General features: G+C 35.1%; 1 protein-coding gene across 3 annotated transcripts in view; it reads right to left on the bottom strand.

Moving 5' to 3' along the window:
- The window catches only part of CFAP299 (cilia and flagella associated protein 299), a 664,079-nt gene that overhangs the window by 22,350 nt on the left and 614,781 nt on the right, over window positions 1-26,948 (bottom strand). The window contains exons 5-6 of one of the 3 annotated variants that reach the window (XM_037739148.1): window positions 24,630-24,759; window positions 3,843-4,832 (exon numbers count right to left, since the gene is read on the bottom strand). In XM_037739148.1, the coding sequence (XP_037595076.1) occupies window positions 4,665-4,832; window positions 24,630-24,759 (298 nt within the window). In that variant the 3' untranslated portion in view covers window positions 3,843-4,664. Of the gene's footprint in view, window positions 1-3,842; window positions 4,833-7,485; window positions 7,722-24,629; window positions 24,760-26,948 lie in introns of those variants that run through there. The other 2 variants (XM_017530199.2, XM_037739149.1) reach the window with 2 other exon arrangements.

The raw sequence follows: 26,948 nt of genomic DNA, 5'->3' as shown, positions 1-26,948 counted from the left end.
CTCAAGTACACAATGCTTAGCTCCCACTTATAAGTGAGAACATGCAGTAGTTGGTTTTCTGTTTCTGCATTAATTTGCTTAGAATAATAGCCTCCAGTTCCATCCATGTTCCTGCAAAGCAAACAATCTCATGTTTTTTGTGTGTGGCTGCATAGTATTCCATGGTATATATGTACCACATTTTCTTTATCTTGTCTATGGTTGATGGGCATGTCTTTGCTATAGTGAATAGTGCTGAAATAAACATACACAGGCATGTGTCTTTATAGAAAAATAATTTGTATTCCTTCAGGTATATATGCACTAATGAGATTGCTTGGTTGAATGGTACTTCTGTTTTAAGTTCTTTGAGAAATTGTTACACTGATTTCCACAATGGCTGGACTAATTTACTTTCCCACCAGCAGTGTATAAGTGTTCTCTTTTCTCCACATCCTTACCAGCATCTGTTATTTTTTGACTTTGTCGTAATAGCCATTCTGACTGCTGTGAGATGGTATCTCATTATGGTTTTGATTTGCATGTCTCTAACAGTTTGGGATGTTGAGCATTTTTTAATATGATTGTTGGCTCATGTATGTTTTCTTTTTCAAAGTTTTTGTTCATGTTTTTTGCTTACTTTTTAATGGAGTTTTTTACTTGTTAATTTAAATTCCTTATAGATTTCGGGTATTAGACCTTTGTTGGATGCACAGGTTGCAAATACTTTCTCCCATTCCGTGGGTTATCTTTTTACTCTGTTGATAATCGTTTTTGCTATGCAGAAGCTCTTTAGCTTAATCAGGTTCCCTTTGCCAATTTTTGTTTTAATTGCAATTGCTTTTGGCACCTTCATCATGAAATCTTTCCCGAAGCCTATGTCCAGAATGGTATTTCCTACAGATACAATAGGGATTAGAAATTTGATATTATAAAAAGTACAGAGGGAGCATGTTATAAATATGTTTTATACAATTCTATAAAATATATTAAAATTTCAAAGAAGTAGATTATTTTTGAGAAAATTTACTATTCAAGTTGAGCCAATTTGGCTCAAGAAATAGAAAACGTAAATTTCTAACAAATAAAAATACTTTTTTTCTCAAAAGCTTTTAATCCATATGGCTTTACTTTTGAGGGTTATGTCAAACCTAAAAATATAGATAACACAAATTCTGCATGCTTTTCTATAATATGGAAGAAGCCAATTTAATGTTGATATATAAATCTGTTAATTATAGCATTAAGAAAACTATATGTGAAGAGACAAGCCACAGACTGGGGAAAAAAAATTTGTAAAACACATTTGATAAAGGACTCAGATCCAAAATATGCAAAGAAACTCTTAAAATTTAACAATAACAAACAACCCAATTAAAAAGTGGGCAAAGTACATGAACAGCTACCTCACCTAGAAAGACATAGAGATGACAAATAAGTACATGAAAACATGCTCAACACCATATGTCTTCAGGAAATCACAAATAAAACAATAAGACACTACTACACAACTATTAGAATTGCTAAAATTAAAAAAACACTGACATTACTAAGTGCTGACTAGAATGTAGGGCAACAGGAACTCTTATTCATCAGTGGTGGGAATGCCAAATAGTATAGTTACTTTGTGAGACAATTTGTCAGTTTCTTACAAAGCTAACCCATATGATCCAGCAATCATGCTTCTAGATATTTACCCAAATGAGTTGAAAATTTATGCTTATAAAAACCCCGGACACAAATGTTTGTGGCAGTTTTATTGATAATTTTCAAAACCTGGAAACAACCAAGATTTTCTTCTATAGGTGAATGAATAAACAGACTGTCATACATCTGTACAAGGTAATATGATTCAGTGATTGAAAAAGAAATGAGCTATCAGAGCCATGAAAATTTATGGAGAAAATTTAAATGCATATTGCTAAGTGAAAGATGCCATATATGATTCCAACTGTATGACATTCTAGAAAAGGCAAAACTATAAAGATAGTAAAAACAGTAGAGTTTCCTAGAGGTTTAAAGGGTAAGGAGGAAAGAATGAGTACGTGGAGCAAACATGATTTTCAGGTCGGTGAAACTGTTTTGTATGATACTGAAATGGTGGGTACAAAAGAGCATGTATTTGTTAAAACCTACAGAACTGGGCCAGGTGTGATGGCACATGCCTGTAGTCCTAGCTACTTGGGAGACTGAGGCAGAGGATTGCTTGAGCTCAGGAGTTCAAGGTTACAATGAGCTATGATTGTGCCATTGCACTCCTGCCGGGAAAACAGAGTTAACCCTGTCTCTGAAAAAAAGATTAAAAAGAAGAAAAAAAACACCTATAAAACTGAACAACGCAAAGAGTGATCCCTAATGTAAACTATGGACTTTAGTTAACATTTTTCAATACTGGTTCATCAGTTATAACAAATATATCACACTCTTGCAATAGGGGAATTTGTGTGAATATGTAAGGGAGAAAAGGTATATGGAAGCTATCTGTTCTTTGTACTCAATTATTTTGTAAACCTAAAATTGATATAAAAATATAAAGTCTGTGAATGTTTTTAAAAAATCACATAAAATTCAATGTTCAATGTCCATAAATCAAGTGTTACTGGCCAGAAGGGAAAGAAAAAACTACATACATGGTAAGTGCTCCTATAGGTAGAGTTCAAAATTTCCAAATAACATACAAGCAAACCAATTTGAAAAATTTATTGAATAAATCATTCAAGATGCATTTTAACTGAAATGCATCTTAAAATTTATATACAAAGCCTATCATATAACTTAATTTTATTTATAAACATAGTTTTAATTGATTAACAAAATTGGATTTGGAAGAAAACATTGACACTCATTCCTGGTGAAATATCAAAAAAAACCTGAAAACAACTTAGGAAAGAGGTATCCCTCCCAGTAAAAATTCTAACATTAAATTGAGTCAACATCTACTTACTAAATTTTAGCAAAGTTTGTTTCAAAGTACAAGTTTCAAGAGATTTTATAGCAGCTATTTCTGGTGATATCTTTTCAACTCATGAAAATTTCCCCCTCTGGAAACAGCCCTTGACACACAGGGATGAACCTCTAGGTATTATATCTAACCATCTGACCCTGACCACTGCTGATTTATTCAAGAAGGAAAACCTGACACTAGTGTGGTCAATCAGGTTTCCACTCCTGGAAATTCAAAATGTGGGATTTACATAAAGAGACTTCGGAGAAGTTGGAGCTCAGCTCTATTACTGCCAGTGCTTGACAGACAGAAAGGCTTCCTCAATTCCTTTGTATTCTTTCTTTCTCACGTCTTAAATCTGGATTCCAGTACTTATCTCTGTTTCAGTGTGTGAGGATTTTTTTCTTTTCTTTAGTTTTTGTCTTTTTGGGGCTTGCAAGCAAACAAACAAAATCTCAAAAAATGCCAACTGAGTCAAATGTTCCTTCTCTGGAATTCTGGACTTGGGAAAACATGGTGGAAGGGGAAGGACAAGAGGAAGGGATAGTGGCAGGGAGATAGGGAAAGAGAGAGAAAAAGAGCATGAGACTCTAGAATTGTTTAGAACATATTTTCTGTGACAACAGAAGCTCTAGAGAAACACAGAGGCTGCTTTCCAGAAAGAGGAAATGATGCATAGAAGAGAACTCAATACTAGTGAGATACACAAGGAGTTCTGAGAATGTTCAAGTCTTGATTGTGATTATTACTGAAATATAAACATATTCCTTTCATAGTCTCTTCAGCTGGGGGAGTCTATAAATATATTAAAGAAACAGCAAGGAGCAATCATAGATGCTTTGAATATGAAGGGACCTTTAGGAGCCATAGTCTGGAGAGATAAGCTAATGTGCCCAAATACCAACTCAGCTTAACAAATAGTCTGGTTCTTAATGTGCTTTACTCTTTACTGCATTGTTCCACTCCTATGTTTCATTTCCCTTCAGTTGGCTAGTTCCTTCTTCAGTCCTGCCCTTTGGCTCACTGTTCTTTGTGGAGATTATCATGTACATTTCACATGTCCCCTTTCCTTGGTTTTGCATTCAACCATTAGCTTCAAGTTAAAATTACTTTCTTAGTGTACCTGAACTCATTCATATCAGTTCCCTAATTGCTCTCTCTTCTTTACTGGGTGGAAATCTTCTCAATAAGTTTTCACAAAGGACTTTCCAAGTTCCAATAGCTGCATTAGTGTGACTTTAGAACTGTGACAACAGGTCAAGGTAAGACTTGAGAGATATTCTCAATACAATCAGATGCCATTGAATCTTGCATAGCGGTTGTATCCTGGCCAATAGAAAGAATATGAAAACAATTTAGAAATAGAATGACACCATGCATAGACTCATTGATGATTGGTCAACCTCAGTTGGTGATAAAAACTCAAATCAGATTATGAGTATTAGATAATAAGAAATTTGAATTCAGGGCACGTAGACAACAAGACAGCCTTAATTTGAAAGGCATGATGCTGGAATCCTCAGAGGTCTAGACTTGGCTTAGAATTGGCCATGAGTGTCTAATCACTGGGAAATGTCCTAGATGCTTGGAATCTATGTGTCATGCTATGGTCTGAATTGTCTGTCCAAAATTCATATGTTGAAAACTATATGCTCGTCTGTTAGACATATGAGTTCTAAAGAGATAATTAAGTTCAAATGAGGTTAGCATAGTGGACCTTAATCTAGTCTGGCTGGTGTTCTTATAAGAAAAGCAAATTTAGATACACAGAAAGATACTGGGGATGTGCACAGAGAGGGAAGAGCATGTGAGGACATCCAGAGAAGATTGCCATCGGTGAGCCAAGAAGACAGGCCTTGGAAGAAACCAGACCTACTGACACTTGATCTTGGAAATCCAAAATCCAGAACTGTGAGAAAAGACATGTCTGTGTTTAAGCCACCCAGTCTGTGGGATTTTATTAGAGCAGTCCTTGCAAACAAATACATCTCAAAACCCAACTTAAATTTCCAATTAGTATCTACTGTCAGTAAATGCAGTTCAGAGGCTAATATAAAAACTACTTGTGATAATATAATTGACTTTTTAGTACTTTAAAACTTAGCATCAAATATAGGAATAAATTGTAAATATGTTTGGTATTTTAAAAATTTTAAACACCTACATTTAAAAATAAGTAGTTATGTTTTAGAGAAGTTGGCATATTAGAATACAGAATATCTAACAGATAAGTCTTTTTATTCCAATTTAAAGTGTGATAATTGAATAATTGACTCAGACATGATTTTAAGCTTAAATTTTATGCATTTATAAGCCATACTGGAATATTTTAAGCAAACTTAAGAGTCATTATATTTATTCTATTAGGTTTAAAATAGTCATTTAAATGCATGGGAAAGCTTATTTTTAGCTAAAAATTTAAAATCCTTAGAAAATTAAATATAATAAAGTTTATAATTAAAATTTAAAATGTTCAAAGGAATTTAAACTATAGAAGGACCCATAAAAGTGTTAAAATTTGGTCAAACCTATAGATAGAATAATAAAATTTATACATTACAAAGTATATGAAACTATGGTTTTTAATTTATAAATTTAATAAGTCAAATATTTTATTACAACAGGAAAGTTGTAAGTACACCAGCAAAAGCTTTTTCCCCTGAATTATTTATAAACAATCTACTAACATGATCCTTCCTTGGACTCTAATGTAATTTCCTACATTTAAGAACATTCTACTACATAACCACAATATAATCAAAAATGGGAATTAATCTAACCACAATATAATCATCAAAATTGGGAAATAAATATTCTTATATTACTACCACTTAATCTTTAGAACCTTAAATTTTCACCAGTTGGAAAAAATAAATTTTCACCAGTTTCCCCCAAATTCCCTTTATAGAATAAGGATCCACTTCAGAATCATGTGTTGTATTTCCTTGTGATGTCTTTCTTTCTATTCTTCTCCAGCCTGGGACAGTTTCTCTTTTTACCTTCACTGTCATGATCTTGACACTTATAAAGATTACAGGCCAGTTATTTTGAATAACATCCTTGGATCTGGGTTTGTCTGAGTTTTCTTTTGATTAGATTCAGGTTATGCAACTTTGGAAGTACTATTACAAAGGGGATGCTATGTTCCTCTGTTGCATCAGATAAGCCTTGCTCTTCCAATTTCAAATGTCGTATTTGACTAATTGATTGACACATGAATCTTATTTGCTACAGCATAAATTCATTTTGCTTCATTACTGACAATATTCTCTGATAATTTGCTGAAAGTGGTATCTACCATTGTTTTCTCTGTAATTAATAAATATTTTATAAATACTATGTAAATATCCTCTTTATTATATGATTTACAATTTATTCATGTCTGTAGATGAACATGGACTCATTGTTTCTTATTTTATCTCTGTAATTATCAATTTTCTGATGTCCCGATTGTCCAAGATTTGGCCAGAGGATACCCTTCAAACTTAGTTCTGTGATCCTTTTGATAAATCCCATTTGTTTTTGAGAACTTTTTAACTTTCTGGCACAAAAAGATATTCTAGACTCTTGCATTTTTCCTGCTTCAGCCCCCAAATTAGTTGTTTTCCCAAGGATCCCCATCCCTGTTTTTTTGGTGGAAAATAGTGTTGAGAATCTAAGGTCTGGGCACTAGGTATGCTCATTGACATTGGTGGGTGCCTGCTCCTGGACTCTTCCAGTGAACAGAGTGAGGGACTCTATATCTGTTGTATACATTGAAAGTGATGTGATCACCCTGATATGCCCAATTCCAATTTAACACCACTCCACTTACCCCGCTTGGGATCTGGCATATCGTGCCAAGCCATCAGCTTCCCCATGAATATACCCTTGCATTTGAAATGTGACTTTCTGCTTTGGGCTCCCCCAACCCCACACCTAAGCAGATTTCCACTGGGCTTATCCTCACCTAATTGCTTCAGTACAAGGTTGTTTAAAAGGAAGCAAATTGAATGGGAAAAAGAAGAGAAATAACCAAATATTATTTTTTAATAAAAAGTGGCCTTCAAATAATATCTTTTCTGCCCAAAAGCCACCTGCAGGGCACAGTAGGAAAAAAATGCTTATTTCTACCATAACGTCTTGATTTTTCTAAAATCTAGTTTCCTTTAGGTTTCATTTCCTGAGCTTCATTGTTACAGGATTCATGTTATCTAGGCATACATGCATATTAAACACTTTCATTCATTTTATAAATCATCTCGTGGGATATTGAAGATTTTACTTACTTGTTTAGTACTATTGAAAAAACCTTGTATTTATATTTGTTTGTACTTGACTGCCAATTTAGGACCCCTTAACAGTCAATTTTCAATGATTTTAGCAGCTAGCATTGCCATATGGCAAAAGCTGGTCCATTCAATTTAGCAATAGTAGGATCTGGAACAATTTTCTTGTTTTGAAAATCTGAGCTACATAATATGTCACCAATTATAGTATCTTTGAAGTAGCACCAAAATTCTCTCCTATGAACTGTTGCAATCAGCTTAGAGGCTATCTGTATAATAATACGACAGTCAATATTACAGTTTTCTTTCTAATTTCTTTATTAACTTTATTGTACTAATTTGCCTTCCAGCTACAGGGCTGATTTATTAATCTAATTTGCTCTGTCTATGGAATTTATTTAAAGTTAGCAAAGTATTAGGAAACTTGTTGGTGCTTAAATCTTCCTTCTGGAAATGTGGTCAAAAATGACGGCTTGTATGTAGAGTTCTGTTGGAATAGGGATTCTAGTAGAGTTGTCACCTGGCTGCGCCTGAAGTACATAAATTACATTGTTAGTCAAGTCTATGCAAATAATTGGCCTTACTTTTTCTTTTTAATTTCTTCTTATTATTATTTTTTGCTTTATATTATAGAAAACAAAACTAGCAAGGCTATTTCCATGGAGACAGATACATGTCCCCCACCGCCCACTGCCCCAGTCTTTTCTTATAATTCCAATTAGGTGATAATTCCAATTAGGAGCTTTGAGGCCCTGGTTTGTGATATTACTGAAAATGTCCAGGATCAAAGCAGTGTCACAGGCTCATGCTTGTCTAGACTCTACTGAACTCCATGAGTCACTTACTGCAGAAGGGATTTACAAACATATGTGACTTCAGGGTAATAATACAAAAAGAATCCTATCTTGATTTCAAGTTTGTCATATAATATATCTGAAGTTTGGGATTGGTTCAGACCAGTGGATGTACCTGTCCATGGTGAGTTTCACATAAAGCATCTTTCTCATCACTTCAAAAGCTATTTGATCTGCTTTTATTTTTTTCCTTCAAATTATAAGGGTTTAAAAGGATTTCATCATTTAAAAAAAATTCAGGATAGCTTATCATGCTAATAGGCTTCTAGAAAGCCTCTATGGAAACAAGAATTTGTTAATATGATATTGATAAGGAGAGAAGAAAGAAGTTTGCGTGAGGCTGATGCTTCAACAGATGAGAAAAAAATGATTCCAAAAGAGTTGCACAATATGTACAATTAGAAAATTTTAGTTACTAGGCCTTTTGTATATTTGATGTAAAAATGATATTATTTGCTCTTTTAAGAAGACATGATTATAAATTTAGAATTGAGGATAAAAAGAAGCCTTGGTATTGCCTTTTCCACATGGTACTTAATTTATTGTGCTAAACAAAAAGTGAATGTCCTGACTGTGCCTCCATCTAAGTTAGTTTTGCTTTTTATTGTTTTTTTTTTTGCTATTTTATAACTCTTTAAGTTGTATAAAATTGATAATAATGCAAAATATCTTGCCCACAAAGATGCAAAATAATTGTGCCAGGTGAAATTCAATTAATCATTGTCCTGTATAGAGACCTGTTTTGTATCTATTTTATTTCAATTTTCCTTATTCCCTATGCAGATATGTTCTGCTCTTTCAATTCTCCTTTGAACTGGCTATAATATCTAACTGTTTTCTTCTATAATTAATGAATTAAATGAAATCATTTGAACATTTGTTATATCTGCATGAGAATTATGATTACAACCGTTTAAAAAATTATCTTGTAAATATTTGGAGATTCTACTGCCAATAGTCAGTGGATTCCTCTGATAGATGAATAACCTGCATGATGGAGGAGTGTTGTACCCCTGGGGGGCTTAAACCCAGACTCCCAAAGGTAAATCCCTAGTAGCACTAGAAATTTAACTCTGTGGATCTTCTGTATCTATATTTTCCTTTTGGGCTATTTTTGTGTATTGTTTTTGTCTTTGGAAATTTTAACGTTGACAAATTATTTCCTGCTGGTGACAGCAATGATTCAGAATGTTGTGGGCTAGCCATTGTGATCTCTGTAAAAGGATTAATGGATTATAGAGATTTATTCTCCTTGTGTGATAGACAATAATCTTTTTCAAGCATTTTATTTCTATTGTTTTTTACTTGTCTGTTTTGAGCTCAAATTTCGACTCTTGTGCCCATCAGGAAACAGTAAAACTCTTTGATATATGAACTGGTGATTTTTTTTGTGTGTTTACTTCTGATATATGGCTAATACTTAGATCTGAAGTTATAAGCAGTGTTGTGTCTGTGTGTCTAGATGCTTATACTTTAGAAAAACCTTTATCTCTTTTTGGATGAATGCATAATATTTTCCTCTCTCTGGAGGGTAATGAATTAGATTAAAATATCTCATAAATTAAAGAAACTCTGTTCTGATTGGCTTATAGAGTTCTTATAGAAATATGTTCTTATATAAATCAAATATTCATAAAATTCCAAAAAATTAGGAAATTAAAAGTTAAATTGTGCTATACTTAATGACTCATTTTTTAAAATATATTTTTTATTGTACTTTAGGTTCTGGGGTACATGTGCAGATCACGCAGGATTGTTGCATAGGTACATAAATGGCAATGTGGTTTGCTGCTTCCATCCCCCTGTCACCTATATCTGACATTTCTCCCCATATTATCCCTCCCCAACCTCCCTATGCCCCACTGTCCCTCCCTTAGTAACCCTCCAACAGACCCCAGTGTGTGATGCTCCCCTCCCTGTGTCCATGTGTTCTCATTGTTCAACACCCGCCTGTGAGTGAGAATATGTGTTTGATTTTCTGTTCTTGTGTCAGTTTGCTGAGAATGATGATTTCCAGATTCATCCATGCCCCTACAAAGGACACGAACTCATTTTTTATGGCTGTATAGTATTCCATGGTGTATATGTGCCACATCTTCTTTGTCTAGTCTATCATCGATGGGCATTTGGGTTGGTTCCAGGTGTTTGCTATTGTAAACACTGCCACAATGAACATACATGTGTGTGTGTCTTTATAATAGAATGATTTATAACCCTTTGGGTATATAAGAACACCCTTTCTCCTTCTTCTTAAGAAATTTGTAATGCATATAAATTTAGTAGAATCTACTTTATAAAATGAAATGAAGCATTTGAAAATGATATCTGATTTTCATTTATTCCTCTAGGACTCAGAAATTATTATTGTCTTTTTACTTACTGTGGCCATTTAGTAATCTGCATCAGTTCAGTAAGAACCTGTTATCTTTTTACCAGGATGTAATTGTACAGATTATAAAACCAAAGCCTTCTCTGTAATGTCCCATTTGAAAACAATGTTCTTTGAATCATATAGAAACAGCTACTTTTAAGGAATTAAGTTTGATTTGACTTATGGAGGTAGTATTTACAGAGACCTTCCAGAAAAACTGGTCTACTTCTTGGCTTTAATGGTCAAGAATATTGTATACTACGTATAACTTATCTTAAGATATTTTGAGACTTTTAAAAGAGACTAATTTACCCAAAGTTGTAGGTTTTATAGGTGAAATCTTGTGGACAGAGTTTCTTGGATTTAGTTTTCAAGCAACAGGATGACCATTAATAGAGGGCTTTAGAAGTCCAATTTGAGATTTCTGGTATTTCTTCAAAATTGTATAACCTTAGAATTTACAACTCAAACTCATGGTGACCTATATGGTAAAATAACACTTTTGCTACACCTATATAATCAGTAAGGCAAACCTAATAAGACTAGCTACATTTTATGATCAAGAATAACCTTTCCAAAATTATTACGATAAAAAGAGGGAAGGAGACAGACTGCCAGGGAAACTTGTAAGAAACTTTGAAATGAGCAAAAAAATCAAACAGTGGGTTTCTTAACTACTCATTTAGCCTTTCTCATTTATGATCTATATTACAATTCTGCAAATTGTAGAAATCTGACAATAATTCAAATAATTTTTGCATTGATTTTTACAGACCCTTTTAAATTTATGTGTAAATATTTTAAAATCTGTTAATTCACTTTTATGTCTCTGCTCTTTGAATTCTCTGGAACCAGTTGTAATACCTTATTGGACTCTCATTAATTAATTAATGAGTTAAAAATCTTTGCCAAATGTTTACTTTATATCTGTATGAGAATGATGCTTCTGTCTTCTTTTAAAAATTGTTTCTCAATAATGTATAAAAAGAGTGCTAAAAGCAGTCACACATACACAACAGTAACAGCAAACAATGTAACTGGCTGAGAAAATTCAGCACTTAGGAAGCTCTGCCTTCACATTCATGGCACTATAAGGAGCTGTGAAAATATTACTTACTGACTGAAGCCATTACTGGGTCCCAGGAGAGACAGCACTCCAAGACAAGTATAAAATATGGGTAAAACAAGACATTGGAGTAAGACCAACAGTAAAAAGTTACTGAAAAATATTAATTGGTGGAACGAAATGAGAAGATTCTAATCTTATTCTACCAAATCCCAGAAGAATTACAGATTTAAATGTATCAAAAGAATCATCAGTTTAGAGCAAAATATACCCAAATATTTTTCTGGTTGTTGTAGAACAATCTTTTTAAATATAGAAGCAATCAGAAAGAGAAATCAATAGTTAGGACCATAAAAAAATTTGAAATTTAAAATTTTGCATGCCAAAAAATTTGTAAACTTTAAAAGATATATAAATTGTGGTATGTCACCAAAAATATGATAGCCAAAAGTTTTCTACCCTCTATACATAGAATACTTTAAAATTTATTTTAAAATTCCGTCTAAAACCCTACAGGAAAGTAGGTAGAAGGCAATAACAATTCTAGAAAAAAGGAGATTGGGAATGGTGGCTCAAGCTTGTAATCTCATTAATTTGGGCAGCCAAAGTAGGAGGATTGCTTGAGGCCAAAAGTTGGAGACCAGCCCGGGCAACATACTGTCTCTAAAACCAACCAACAAACAAACAAAAATGAAAAAAACAAACCCAAAACACTTAGGCATGGAGATTAGTGCTTGTGGTCCCAGCTATGCCAGAGGCTGGGGAGGGGGGATGTGCTGGGTTGGAAGTGGGATCATTTGAGCCTAAGAATTCTAGGCTACAGTGAGTTATGATTGTGCCACTGCACTCCAGACTGTGACAGAGCAAGACTCTGTCTCAAAATAAATATATAAATAAGAAATATTATATGCTAGCATGCATATAAAGGAAATATTCATTTCCAATAGTAATAAAAGATGCAAATCAAAATGACTCCAAACAAATTTGGACTGTGAAATTAACAAAATTTAAAAGTATGCAAAATAAAGAGGACATGGGAAACGGGAAATTTTGAAGAGCCCAGATATAATTGTAAATTGACATGGTCTAACTGCAAAGCAATTTGACAACATGTATCTAAAGCTTTACAAAATACATACATTTTGACCAAGCAGTTTCCATTTTAGAAATCTGTCCTAAGTGGGGGTAAAATCAGAAACTTGATTGTAGAAAGCTGTTAATTAAACTGAAGGGAAAGCAGAAACCAAACTAAATGTCCATAAGTGGGAAATTCTTATATCAATTATGACTAATTCAAAGGATAGAATATTATCTACATTATTTTCTTTCTGATTTTTTCTTTTCTTTCATTTCTTTTTTTTTTNATACAGAGTCTCACTCCAGGCTGGAGTGCGGTGGCATGATCAATCTCAGATCACTGCAACCGCTGCCTCCCAGATTTAAGTGATTCTCCTGCCTCAGCCTCCCAAGTAGCCAGGATTACAGGTGCATGCCACTATGCTCAGCTAATTTTAATATTTTTGTAGTAGAGATGGGGTTTCATCATGTTGGCCAGGCTGGTCTTTAACTCCTGACATCAGGTGATCTGCCTGCTTCAGCCTCCCAAAGTGCTGGGATTGCAGATGTGAGCTACTGTGCCTGGTCTATCTACATTATTTTCTATTTTCTTTTTTCACTTAATAGTATATCTTGAACATCTGTACTAATCCATCAACATCAGTAAATATGGCTCTAACTTTTTAAACTGCTACATACTGTTCTTTGTGTGCATGTATCATAATTTAACCATTGCCTGGTCAGGAACATGAAAATTATTGCCAGTTTTTAACTCTTGCAATGCATAATGATCATTCTTTTAGAGTTTTCATGGTTTCTAAGGTAATACACTACTGGGAAGCAATCTTCATTCATTGTGCACCTACACCATGGCAGGCATTTTAAACACATCCCCTCATTTAATTTTCACAACAACTGTTTGTAAATGACTATAAAATTTTAGATTTTTACAGATGAGAAAACTGAGGTGAAGTGCTCAAAGGGGTGAACTAATTTTCCCTAATCACAAAGCTGATAAGATCTCTGTAACTTCAACTCATTCTAAGTATTGCCCCTCTTGACAGCTTTGCTCAGCCTGAGCCCTGATGGCCATTTCTCAGTCTCTTCCAACTTGTTCTGCAGTTTTAGCTGCTTTCAATTGCTTCCAAGTATTTTAGAGAATCCTCAGATCTTGGTGAATTCTCAAGTGGGATACATTAAGGTACTCAGGTAGGTCTCTGAATAACATAAAATACAATTATACTACTCTGTATATGGCCATGTTTGATTTTTGTTTGTTTGTTTGTATCATAAGTCCCTGAAACTTATCAGATTTTTAAAATAAGTTGTTTTCCCCTCAAAATTAAGAACCTATCCCCTTGGAACAACCTCACATACTAAGGAGGTAGTTTTCTGACCTACCAAGTTGTTGACATTTTTGTTCGTTTTATTGTGTTTTTCTTTTTCAAGCTTGCCTCAGCTGTTTGAGACAATGTGTATGTCTAGGGCCACAATGTACATGCCAAAGATATTTCAGCCTGCAATAACCACTTTTAAGTTAGCAACATGAGATTTTTCTTTCTTGCTAATGGTCTTGATCACTATTCATGCTATTGTGTTCCATATTCTAATACACTTCAACTCTCACTCTGCTTTGGGATTTCCATTTTTGAGAAATTATGAGTATCTGCTGGGAGTGGTGACTGGCTGAGAAAAAGTCATGGGAGTTAACTACTTGTTCAATTGTTGAGACCCAGAAAAAAACCATGCTCTTTCTTTGAACTAGTAATAATCCCTCAACGGTGTCTTGCACCTGCAATGACACCATGCCTGATTCACGTGTTTTCTGATGCCTTGCTTCTGTGTTATTAGTTATCGGTGTTTTAAGATCATAGGGGAAATGATTATTTTGTTCTTATTCAATCATTTCATCTTGCCAGGAAATTAACTTCTACTCTCTTTCGTACTTCTTGATTTGAGGTAATACATTTTGTGAAAAAGTGAGCAAGAACTGCATCTAAAGCTCTCTTTCTCAAATTTCTCCTTTCTTATATCTCTAGGCCATATGGGCCCCTTTTATTTTCGGCATCGTATGTTTTGATTAGGCTGCTCTTGGAATTAAAAGCTTAAAATAATAATTTTTCTTTGTCAGGTATGCTTTACTGGGATATGTACCTTTCTCTTCATTGCATATATTCAGCTCAGAGGGTGGAGGCTTATCATTTCTACTCTTATTACTAAACATTCACATATATATTTATGTATATGTAAAATTCTAAATTCAAAAATAAATGTATTTTTTTCTTTCCTCTAGCTTACATTTCTTGTGTTACAGTTCATATATGAGTTCATGCATTGGACATTTATGAACAATGTGCTTATCTCTTGGGGTTGTTACTTAAATACTGCATATAAAATTAAAGTCAGTTTTTCAGGTCAAGTGGAGGACATGACATTTAAGTTTTAGGAGTTTTAATTCATAAAAGCCAAGCTCTCTTATATAATTTTAATGTATCCCTCACGGCCATCTATTTTAGCAGTAGTTAGTTGAGTAAATACTTAATTTATATGTGATGGGCTTTCAGTTCAGATATACCAGGTGATTACCCAGAGGAGAAAATATTTAAAAGCTACTTAGTATGTGGGTGTTTTAGGACTGTAATCAACCAAACATTCAATAATTCGGGTAGCAAAACCAGAAAGTTGGCAAGGCCTCAGCTTTGCTTAATAACTGTGACTGTGCCACAGTTAAAAATCAACATTTATAAGAGGCCTCCAAGGAAAATCCAGGGGCCAAAAAGGTGGTGTTGGTGATTCAGTAGATATCCCCTGCTCCACTGGCCCAATATTAAATTAGGTTTACAGTGGACTTTGCGGACTTTGAAGAAACATTTCTGAGACATTGAGGAAACAATAGCCTTGCTTAAAATTTCTATTCATCTTTTTGTTTGTTTGTTTTTCAAAAAGGATTATATGTGGCTCCTGTAAAAAGCGGATTTTAAAACTGAGGACCTTCACTGAAGGGCGAGTTTCCAAGAGATTAAACTCAAACCGTCTGCCGATAGGATGTAGAAATGTTATGGGATTCCATTTTGAGAAGATCAATTTCAAGGCTGTGACAGGTTAGGATTTTAGGGTCTGGGAGGCAAGGGAAATGAAGAGGAGCCAATGACCTCAGAAGCAGAGGTGGTGTTAAACAGGTAATGAACACTTTTCCTACTAATGGTAGCAAGTGCTTGGTGTGGGTTGCTTGACAGGGCAGGACAGAAGAGAGGGGAGCTCTATTAAGATGTTGCTGGAATCTTCCTCTAAATTAAAAAAAACTGCAAAAACAAAAACGGTTGATTTTATTAGTTGAATTTATTTTTAATTTTAAACCTTATGTGTCTAGCCTTTTGCTCAGAGAAAAAGAAATAATTTGACATATTTGTTTTTCACACTTGTAAAATAATAGATAACAATGACTATACATTTATTTTAAAAATAATAAAGTAATTGTTACTCTCATTCCCCCATGCACCTAACTCATTGCCATTACCCTGGACAAATCACCATTTATCCTCGAAAGGTCCCCTAAAAAACCCTGAGTGTTAATTCATTCATCCATCTACCTAGGCAGAAAAGCACTGAAGTCAATTACTTTGTTAGTTTTTAACTAAAAATTGCTTTAGCTCTCCATGTTGTAAGTGCCTAAGACCCTGAAATATTTTAAGTTAACCTCAATTTTTTTTAAGAATTATTTTTGGCTCTACCATTCATTTCTTTAGCAAATATTTAATATTCAATATATTCATCCCACAGATGTTTACTGGTGTGCAGACACGGCTCTAGCCTTGGTGATACAATGACAAAGTGATGTGCAGGCATGGTGCTAGCCTTGGTGATACAATGGCAAAATGTCCAGAAAGGGTTCCTGCCCTACATTTAACAGTTTATGCTTTACAAGTTTCTGTCAAGTGTATTTTTTCATTCGAGCCTCTAGGCAAGCTCACTTCACAAAATGAAGTTCCATGAGGCAGTAATAGCAAGAATGTGTAAACCCCCACATGCCCCCACCCACTCCCTGGCTTCCGTAATGATCAAATATGCAGCAAAAATAGCGGTGATGGTGATTTATTAGCAGAATCATTTACTGCAGTTGTATCTTGTTACCAGCACTCTTTGGTATATGGTCTGTGCTTTCTGGTCTGTGCAGTCCCAGGAATGTGTCATTTCAATGACTTAAAATTAAGACTGTTGAAGTACAGCTTATATTATAGGAATGAAGTTTGATTGCTTTATGCACATACATTAAGGTGAAGCAACAGCTAAGACAATAGTACTATGTAAAACAGCTAATTTTTAGGGTTACCTGAAGAGGCTTTTAAAAATATAAATTCCTGGGCCTCACCATAGATGGATTTAGTTTGATATCTAAGGACAGGGCCTGGAGTTCTCTGATTGGTGAATCTGAGAAAGAGAGAGGAAGAGGACATGTTTTCCTAAATTAATATGAATTGCTCCTAATCAACCCATGGCAGGCTGGGTACTGATAAAGAGCTCTTGTAACAATAGATTACATGCCAATGTAGCTCATTGTTATGTTTGAACAATTGTGAACAGTTTTCAAATACAGGAATCTGGGCTTAATAGGAGTTTTGATACAAAAAGAACAAAGAAATAAATCCTACTAAATATATGCACAGTCCACATTGCACATGCCTTCCAAACTTTGTGATAATCAGCATGGAACCGGAAAGTTGTATTCTATAACAGTGTTTTTTGTTTCACTAATGTTCTGCATCCAATAGAAACCATACATCTCTGAGACTTTTCACATCTTTTGGTTTGCTTGTTTGGTTATCAGTGACTTACCAAGTAACTATATTTAAGATGTACTCTACTAGACATTAAATAAGATAACAAAAAGAGATCTTGCCTTGTAAAATTTCATATTTTAATATAATTGATCTTCTTTTGCATTATAAAAGCACACCAATGAAGTTTAGCCAATAGAAAAGTCATGTCACCTACCTTCAAAATGAATTATTGCATTTTTATACTTAGAAATTTTGATTCCAAGTCATTGTGACACACATGGTGCTGAATCTCCTTGAAGTGTATAGAGTGGCAAAAACTAATTAGATTTGGCTTCCACTTTTGGAGTTCAATTATTCTCCCAAGACTTTTCTGCCATGACTCTCCTTCCTACACTTTTGTCTCAACCCTTCTTACCCACTAGTATTACCAGGGTGTTTTTGAAAAGTATCAATGCCAAAGCCTTCCACCCAGACCAATTATCCAGCATTCTTGGGATGAGGCTAGGCATCATAGGTTCTAAACCTTCCTGGGTGATTCTGATCTGTGCTGACAGCCGCTCTGTAGCCACAAGGAGGTCCTCAGCCTTCTCCTCACCCCGTGTTCTGTGCTCCCATGCCTTTGTGTGTGATTTTCCTTTCTATCGGAACACCCTTCCTCTCCAGTCCTCATGTCCTCACCATACCCACCCTTCAAGATCCAGTTCAGATGCTGCCTCTTTTATTAACTGGTCTTTGAACATCTTTGGTCTAAAGTACATTCTGCCTCCCCTGAATTCTTACAGAACTTTTTCTGTCCTCTGAGGTTACTTTCTAGCTTGCCATGTCTCTGCATGTATTTTCCCATCCACTCACTAGTTAACCTGTAAGCTTTTTGGGGCAAGAAATCTACCTTTCAGATTCACATTAATACCTCACGGTGCTCAACAGTTGCCCAGGAAACATCAAATGAGGAAGAGTGAAGCGGAGGGAAAAACAAAGAGGTGGTACACATCCACTCAGCTCACCTATTTCCTCTATACTCATCCAGCATAGTGTCTCTCTCCTCTCTTCCACACACAAGTTCTCTGTCCCCCTCTTTTTTTTTCTGAGTATTGGGCAAAGTGAGGTCTCTCTAAAACTTTTCTAGATAGATATACATACTGTAAGTTCTATGTACGCCTGAATGATCTGTTAGTTGCAATATCAAAAGTATCAGCTCAAAATTTGCCAACTACAGCAGGACCTCTACTTCAGTCCTTTTTATTTTTCACCTAGATTACTGTTATTCTGCTTGTCTTCTCCAGTTTTTCCTCTCTACACCTTCTAACATTAACTTTTATCCTGTTATTTCCTGCACAAGACCCTTGGCATATTTCCCCATTTTCTATTAAGTCCAGTACAAGATCTGGATCAGTGCTGCAGTCAAAGCTTCTGATGACCTCTCCAGGCTTAATTCCCACTTCACCCTTTCAAGCCAATGCAGCAGCCAAATTGAACTACTTGGGTTTTCTTTTGTCTGACTTACACCTGTGAATCTTAATTTGGGTAATAGGTCTAATTCCTGGAATTGATTGCCTTTCCCTCCTTATGCGTTCAGTTCTCTCCCTCTGTGGTTCAATTCCTAATCTTCCTTTAAGTCCCAGGTAAAGTTTACTTCCTCCATTAGCACTTAAGATTATCTCCAGTGCTCTCCCCTCACCATTCCTTTCTACTAGCTCCTGTCTCCAGATCAAAAATCATCTCTTCTTCCACTGAATTCCCAAAGTATTTCTCTCCTGTGCAATGTACCACTTTCTACCTTATGTTGTTAAAACATAACCTGCCTATTTCCCTAAAGACACTAACAGCACTTAAAGGGCAAAGATTAAAGTCTTGTTCATCTTCCCCTCCTCCATGTGTCTCATAATATTTAAACTTCATTGATGGTTTCTACTAATAATTAACTGTGTAACCGTGAGTGAGTCATTTAATCTGTTGAAGTCTGCTGACAAATCAAAATCATGTTCTAATTCAATAGTCTTAATTTGAGATAGTTTAAATTACATATTCCTGGGAGACTGTACAAGAAGGTATGAAAGCATAGACCAAAATAAAGATTTCTGCATAGTTGCTCTGAAATCTGATTCCAGCAATAAATCTTGCAATTTTTCTGACTTATTTGGGTTAGTATAGAGGGAAATGACTATACCATTTCTGCTATCACTGCTATATCAAATAACTAACATAATTTACTCCTTAACTTTTAATTACTGTATTCTTCTTGTTGTTGTTATTGTTTCTGGAGGGAATGAGCCATTCAATCATCAATTTAACGAATATTTATGAAATATTCATTAGCAAGGCATTTTTCCAGGTGATGGCCTCTCAGAAAGGGGAAGTGGAGAAAAGCTGGTGTAACCAAGAATTTTTTTTGTTGTTGTAACTATTGTATACAATCTCTCTCTCTCTCTCTCGCCTTATTAGTGGTTCCTCCAGTTTTAGACCACATATGCTATGGTAAGACTCAAAGAAAATTCTCCCATGGTTAATGTTTTTTAAAAGTAAAAAAAAAAAAAGTCCTATTTTAAAAATTTGTCCAGATAATATATTGGACAGAGTGCAAACTGCTTCCATTTAATTCTTCTAAAGATAATACACTGGAAACATTTTGGTGGATGTGAATCACTCAAACAAGCATTCTTCACTCAAAAATAGAAACTTGGCTTATTTGTTCCAGATGTTATACAGCTGCAGGGAAGTTAAAGTCAGTGGTCCTGTTTTTAATGCAACCAAACTCTTATTGCATTTGGAATTTCTTAACCAATGAACTCATATTACTTGTTGTAAGAACTGCACAAGTTTCTTTTTCCATTGTTACCATTCCTAAACAACTGCCTTTCATGGGAAACATGCTTCAGAATTAATGAGTCCACATCTGTGTCGTACAAAGTAAACACATCCTGTTTATCACTGTTTCCACCTTTCATTTATCTTGACCTCTTTAATTTTAACCATAAAGTATTTCAAAGAGCATACATTAAGGAGAAGAAAAGGAGAGCTGAATTGCTTTTATATTATTTTATAGCACTTTACTGGATTTGTGAGATGTTCACCTTAGGAAGAATTTCAATTAAAATTGCTAAAAAAACTATTGAATATAAAAATGTAATTCCTATCACTATGTATTTTGCTTATTTCTTGGTTCTTCTGTAGGTCTATAAGAAATCTTATGTTGGATGCACAAAATACAAAAGATCTTGGATTGTTGAAGAGGTGAATATGGTCCATAATAATTAAAATATCTAAGGGTTTTTCTACCTATTTTTGAGAAGAGATTGACACATTTTTTGGACTATTGACTTTTTATGGAAATTTTTCTCAAATTGCAATTTGTAAACAACCTGCAGCAGATTCATACTGGCTGCCTATTAAAATCTGTACTTCTGGTCCCAGTTGGGGCAGAATCTCTGAAAACTGGGCCTGGTGCTTTAAAGGAACTCTATATATCAGAAAGAAACAAAACAAACAAAAACAACAACAGAAAAACCGTGTATCTTCTAATTGTGACCACTAAAACCCAGGGAAGTTGAGTGAATTTATTAAGGTCATGCAGCCAATTAACAGTAAAGTCTAAAAGTCTGTTTATTAATGCTGAGACCAACATTTCCTTTCTTAAATCTACTACTGATTTTTGTTTTCCACAAGATAAAATTAAAATGTAAAGAAATATATGTATCCAAATGTTGTTGGATGTCTCACCTAATAATTCTTACTCTTATCACTCATTAACCAAATGCTTTTTCTTTCTTCAAGAGTTAGAAAATTTTTTCTTCAAATTTATCATAAATTCTAATAAAACTCTTTCAGAAGAAAAGAGACAAATGTTATATGCCATGTTGACATCTCATAGTTGACTATTTGGGAAGTAAGAGTTTTAGTTAAAAATTATTTGAACCATGTTTAAGCAACAGTTCACATTCAATAATGATTCCCCAAAGACCATAAAAGCTACAATTCATGGCATACATTCTTGAAATATGCCATTAGTTAAAATGCAGCCCTAAAATAGTTTAAATATGATATCATTCAAAATCGATTCAAATATTTCTTTTACGCATGTTAACAAGAGTGTTAGTAATTTAAAATCTTTTTTTTTTCCCATTTATTTATTTTATTGCATTTTAGGTTTTGGGGTACATGTGAAGAACATGCAAAATTGTTGCATAGGAACACACGTGGCAGTGTGATTTGCTGCCTTCCTCCCCATCACCTACATCTGGCATTTCTCCCCTTGCTATCTCTCCCCAGCTTCCCACCCCCCACCGTCCCTCCCCTATTTCCCCCTAACTGACCCCAGTGTGTAGTGCTCCCCTCCCTGTGTCCACAGCAAAAGAAACAATCATTAGAGTGAATCGGCAACCAACAGATTGGGAAAAAATTTTCGCAGTTTACCCATCTGACAAAGGGCTGATATCCAAAATTTACAAAGAACTAAAGCAGATTTACAAGAAAAAAACTAACAAGCCCATTCAAAAGTGGGCAAAGGATATGAACAGACACTTCTCAAAAGAAGACATACGTGAGGCCAACAAACATATGAAAAAATGCTCATCATCACTGGTCATCAGAGAAATGCAAATCAAAACTACACTGAGATACCATCTCACGCCGGTTAGAATGGCGATCATTAAAAAATCTGGAGACAACAGATGCTGGAGAGGATGTGGAGAAATAGGAAGACTTTTGCACTGTTGGTGGGAGTGTAAATTAGTTCAACCATTGTGGAAGACAGTGTGGCGATTCCTCAAGGACCTAGAAATAGAAATTCCATTTGACCCAGCAATCCCATTACTGGGTATATATCCAAAGGATTACAAATCGTTCTACTATAAGGACACGTGTACACGAATGTTCATTGCAGCACTGTTTACAATAGCAAAGACCTGGAACCAACCCAAATGCCCATCGACGATAGACTGGATAGGGAAAATGTGGCACATATACACCATGGAATATTATGCAGCCATCAAAAACGATGAGTTTGGGTCCTTTGTAGGGACATGGATGAACCTGGAAACCATCATTCTCAGCAAACTGACAGAAGAGCAGAAGATCAAACACCGCATGTTCTCACTCATAGGCGGGTGTTAAACAATAAAATCTTTTCTTATTTATATAGTTCAGACTTCTAAGAAAGTGAAATGAAGTACTGGATCAGAGTTTTAGGGCCGTATTTATTATGACTCGATGAATACCAGAGTAGTTTATCAACTCTACTTCTTCATACTGGTTCCTCTTTACTTCTCAGCAAACTGACACAAGAACAGAAATCCAAACACCGCATGTTCTCACTCATAGGTGGGTGTTGAGCAATGAGAATACGGGGACTCAGGGAGAGTAGCATCGCACACTGGGGGCAGTTGGCGGGTGTAGGGGAGAGACAGCGGGGGGTGGGGAGGGACGGGAGGGTGGGAGGGATAACACAGCCAGATATAGTATGCACCTAAAGTAAAATAAATAAATTTAAACAACAACAAAACCAAAATGAGATCAGCTGGGGCAAAGTACAGAAAATTTAATAAATAGCATTTCACTAATGAGAAACCTCAGACCAAAAAAGAGTATTACTATTTCAAAAGAGATAGCATTGTGTTAGAAGTTGCCAGTTGTCTCCTTAAACTCTCTTTTCCCTTTCTCAGAATACCTGTTTTTAGCTGGGTGCATGCCACTTGAATTAAGATTTTATTTCCCAGCTTTGCATGTGGTTAATCATCTCCGTAAGACTAACTTCTTATAATGGAACGTAAGTGAACATTTGTGTGGTAGCTTTTTGAAAACTCCCTTTGAAGGCAGCAGGGGAATGTTCTTTGTACCCTCTCACCCTCATCCATGCATTATGTTTTGAATGTGGTTGTTTTGGCTGGACATCCATCTTGGCCCAGGAAAATGATGGCTACTCTGGCCCAGATGACTGTAGAGCTGTCATATCAACCTTGGATTGTCACTATCTAGACTTACATATGGAAGAGAAAGCAGCTTCTATCCTGCCTAAGTTACTATGTCAGCATTTCTGATATTCGTGGCTAAATCTCATTTCAGGTAATCATTTATTTCTTGCTACGCAATTTTGTTCATTAATCCTTCAAACACATGGTCACTTAGCACTTTTTAGGTGCAAGGAGCTGTACTAAGTGGATATGATATATAGATTGGATTTTTGACTTTGGTTTTCTAAAAACTTTTGGAAAAGTTATTATAACCTGACTCCCCCATCTTTGCCTATATTCCATATGTATCACATCATTTTTATTTATTTTACTATGAAGGAATATTTTTCATGTATTTGGATTTTAGAGTGATGCTGTCATGTGAATAATAGTTTTCAAAATTAAAAAACAACAACAAAATGAAACCTACTGATGCAACTCAAACACGTAATGATTTCAAGCAAGGTTTCAACTTTCATTCCTAGACTTATGACAAATTGTAAGAAAATGTCATGATCCAAATGCAGTCTTTGAATATATGCAAGATGTAAATATTTGTCTTTGAACAAATTCAAAATGTCATGGGACATGTCTTTAAAATATTTAAGTAAAAGTGTTTTCCAAATTAACACTTAGAAATACATTAAGAACTATCCAATTTTTATTGTTAGTCACATACACAGAGGGGTATTAGAATTCTGAGTACAAATGTAAGGTAAGAGTCTCCCTTTTCTAACTAACAGCAACAAGCAGCTGGATATCTCCAGGATCAGGGGAAGCACATGCATGGCCCACTGACTCCTTGGTGCAATGCAAACATTAAGAAGCGTCTCCAGTGTGTGATGCTCCCCTCCCTGTGTCCATGTGTTCTCATTGTTCAGCACCCGCCTATGAGTGAGAACATGCAGTGTTTGATTTTCTGTTCTTGTGTCAGTTTCCTGAGAACACTGGAGTCTGTGGACGGGGAACTAGGGGATGGACAGTGGTGGGTGGGGAGTTGGGGAGGAATAACATGGGGAGAAATGCCAGATATAGGTGATGGGGAGGAAGGCAGAAAATCACACTGCCATGTATGTACCTATGCAACAATATTGCATGTTCTTCACATGTACCCCAAAACCTAAAACGCAATAAAATATATATTTTTTAAAAAAGAAGTGTTTCCACTTGTGAGTTCTCTTATTAATTTCTAATAATTTATGAAGCATTAGAGTGTTTTTTAAAAGGTAGTATATGCTCTAAGTTTCAAAATGTTTTTTCCTTTCTAAATTTAACAACTTAGGAGTGTCACATACTTAATAGATTTTTGAATAATGGCAGAAATACAATAATATGTTAAGAGATATCTAAGTATAAAAACAGAGTTACCTTTGGGTCCACATTGAGAATTTTTCTGTCTCTTTTGAATTTGAAAAGTAAGCCTTCTGGATTATCAGCAATCACTTGATAGTTGGGACTTGAGTTACAAACAGCAATATTAGTGTCCCAGTTGTAAAAGCTATAAAAATAAACATTTATTAGAAATTAAGATGTATAATGCATTAAATTGACACATATAGTTTCAGAACGATTTGGGGAAGTTCAGTCATAAGATAAGTGAATAAGATATGCCATACACAGATTAAAATACTTGCACAAGGGATTAGATTGGGTTATTCTCAAATTATTTAGACACATATTTATGATGGTTTTGCATGATTTTCTGAACACTTCTAAGGCCTACGTCCTATTACAGTATTATTCCATTCCCAGGAAGTCGAAATGAAAATTGATACAATGTGAAGCTGTTTGTTCGAGTGCAGGTTCTTCAGGGTGTTAACAGACTGTTTACTGGATGAGAGGGTACACTAAATCACCTCTTTTCATTCAAAACAATTCCAAATAAATTCATTTCTTTCAGCCTCCAGTTCTTTTTTTCAATAATATGTTTCCCAGGGAGTGAGGAAATTATTTATGTTTGAGTGGTTAGCGTGGGCCAAACATGATGTGACCTCTGCTATCACAACACCCATATGAAGTTGCTCTCATTTTATGGACAAAGCAAAGAGAGTAGGGGATGTCAACTAGCATCATTAAAGTCTTGAAATTAACATGTCACAGGGCTAATATTTCAACCAAAATTTGTGTGTTTCAAAGCATATATATGCACTTTCTATTTTTCAGCATTGCCTTCTAGCATTTTATTTATTTATTTTGAGACCGAGTCTCACTCTGTTGCCAGGCTGGAGTGCAGCGGCATGATTTTGGCTCACTGCAACCTCTGCTTCCTGGGTTCAAGCAATTCTCCTTCCTCAGCCTCCCAAGTAGCTGGGACTGCAGGAGTCTGCCACCACGCCCAGCTAGTTTTTGTATTTTTAGTAGAGATGGGGTTTCACCACGTTGGCCAAGATGGTCTTGATCTCTTGACCTCGTGATCCACCCACCTTGGCCTCCCGAAGTGCTGGGATTACAGGCATGATCCACTGCCCTGGAACATTTTATTTTATTTTTCTATTTTGTATGGAAACTTCCTGTTTTTTCTACATCCTGTTTTGTACTTACTTGTCAGAAATGAATGTAATACTGTCATAGGAGTTGAAAGAATCCTCAATATACTTATTTTTATGCATCTTATTCCTACTAATACTTTTCTAACACTATATTTGCTTTTAAAATGACAGTCACAGAAATAACATAAACCAGGGTGTCTCTCAAATATTTGTAATATTTATTTTTAATGATAATCTTCTGATCCTATTTCTAGGTTGTTTTGCCCTCTATTATTCCCTTTCTTTTTTGGAAAGAGTGAATTTCATCGATTGAACTCACTGAATTGTGTTGTTTCCTGAGGCATCATTATTACCACTTTCATATTATTACCTAAAAGTGCAATGTTTACTCTCAAATTTTTAAATACTTGGAAAGGATTGACTATAGATCACATATTTATGTTACTGGGAGGGAGAATATCAGTGAGAACAATTTTCTACCCCTACTACATTTTCTATGGCCAAGACATAGAATGTCTGCCCTATTGAGTCACAAAGTACAAAAAGTAATTTTCCAACTATCTTTGCCTGTTTATCAATTCACCCTAAGAAAACAGGAATGACTATGTGATTGGTGAACTGAGAAAAAGTGTTGTGCATTCATGGCCTTTTAGGCCTTCAACTTAATAAGCATTCACAAGTGAGGTTTATGATGGCAGGCTCAGCCCCCAGTGGAGTGATGGCACAGGATGAGTCTGTAGTACTGCCAGTCCATTCAATGGCGAAGGCATTAGGAGTCAATTTGACTATACATACAAGCTGGATTTTCCAATTCAGTTTAATTCACAGTAAAAAACATAATTTGATATCCATACTGCTGACAGTTCAGTTAGAATATTGCCAAATTGGAGTGGGGGACATGGGTGTGATTTTCAACTTTACATATGTTTCTCCCTCAATAATTATTTATGAGAGATATAGGTACAGATAATTCTACCAAAATATTTGAGTCAAAGATGTGCTGAGAGTGGCATGGTTTATATCACACATTCCTATCTTGTTGCTTAGACCTCAAATTAAAAGTCTCATTATTGAAGTCCAGGAAGATTTTATATAAATACAAGTTTACTTTATTATGTAGAAAACATTTATATAAAATATTATGGTTCTTTTGATGAAGACATTTTGCTTGTTTCATCAATACTTTTGCTCTCCCAAG

This window comes from Cebus imitator, unplaced genomic scaffold, assembly GCF_001604975.1.
Source record: "Cebus imitator isolate Cc_AM_T3 unplaced genomic scaffold, Cebus_imitator-1.0 Scaffold64, whole genome shotgun sequence".
NCBI classification, from domain to species: domain Eukaryota; kingdom Metazoa; phylum Chordata; class Mammalia; order Primates; family Cebidae; genus Cebus; species Cebus imitator.
The sequence above is the reverse complement of the archived record's forward strand: the minus strand, read 5'-3'. Positions and strand labels throughout refer to the sequence as shown.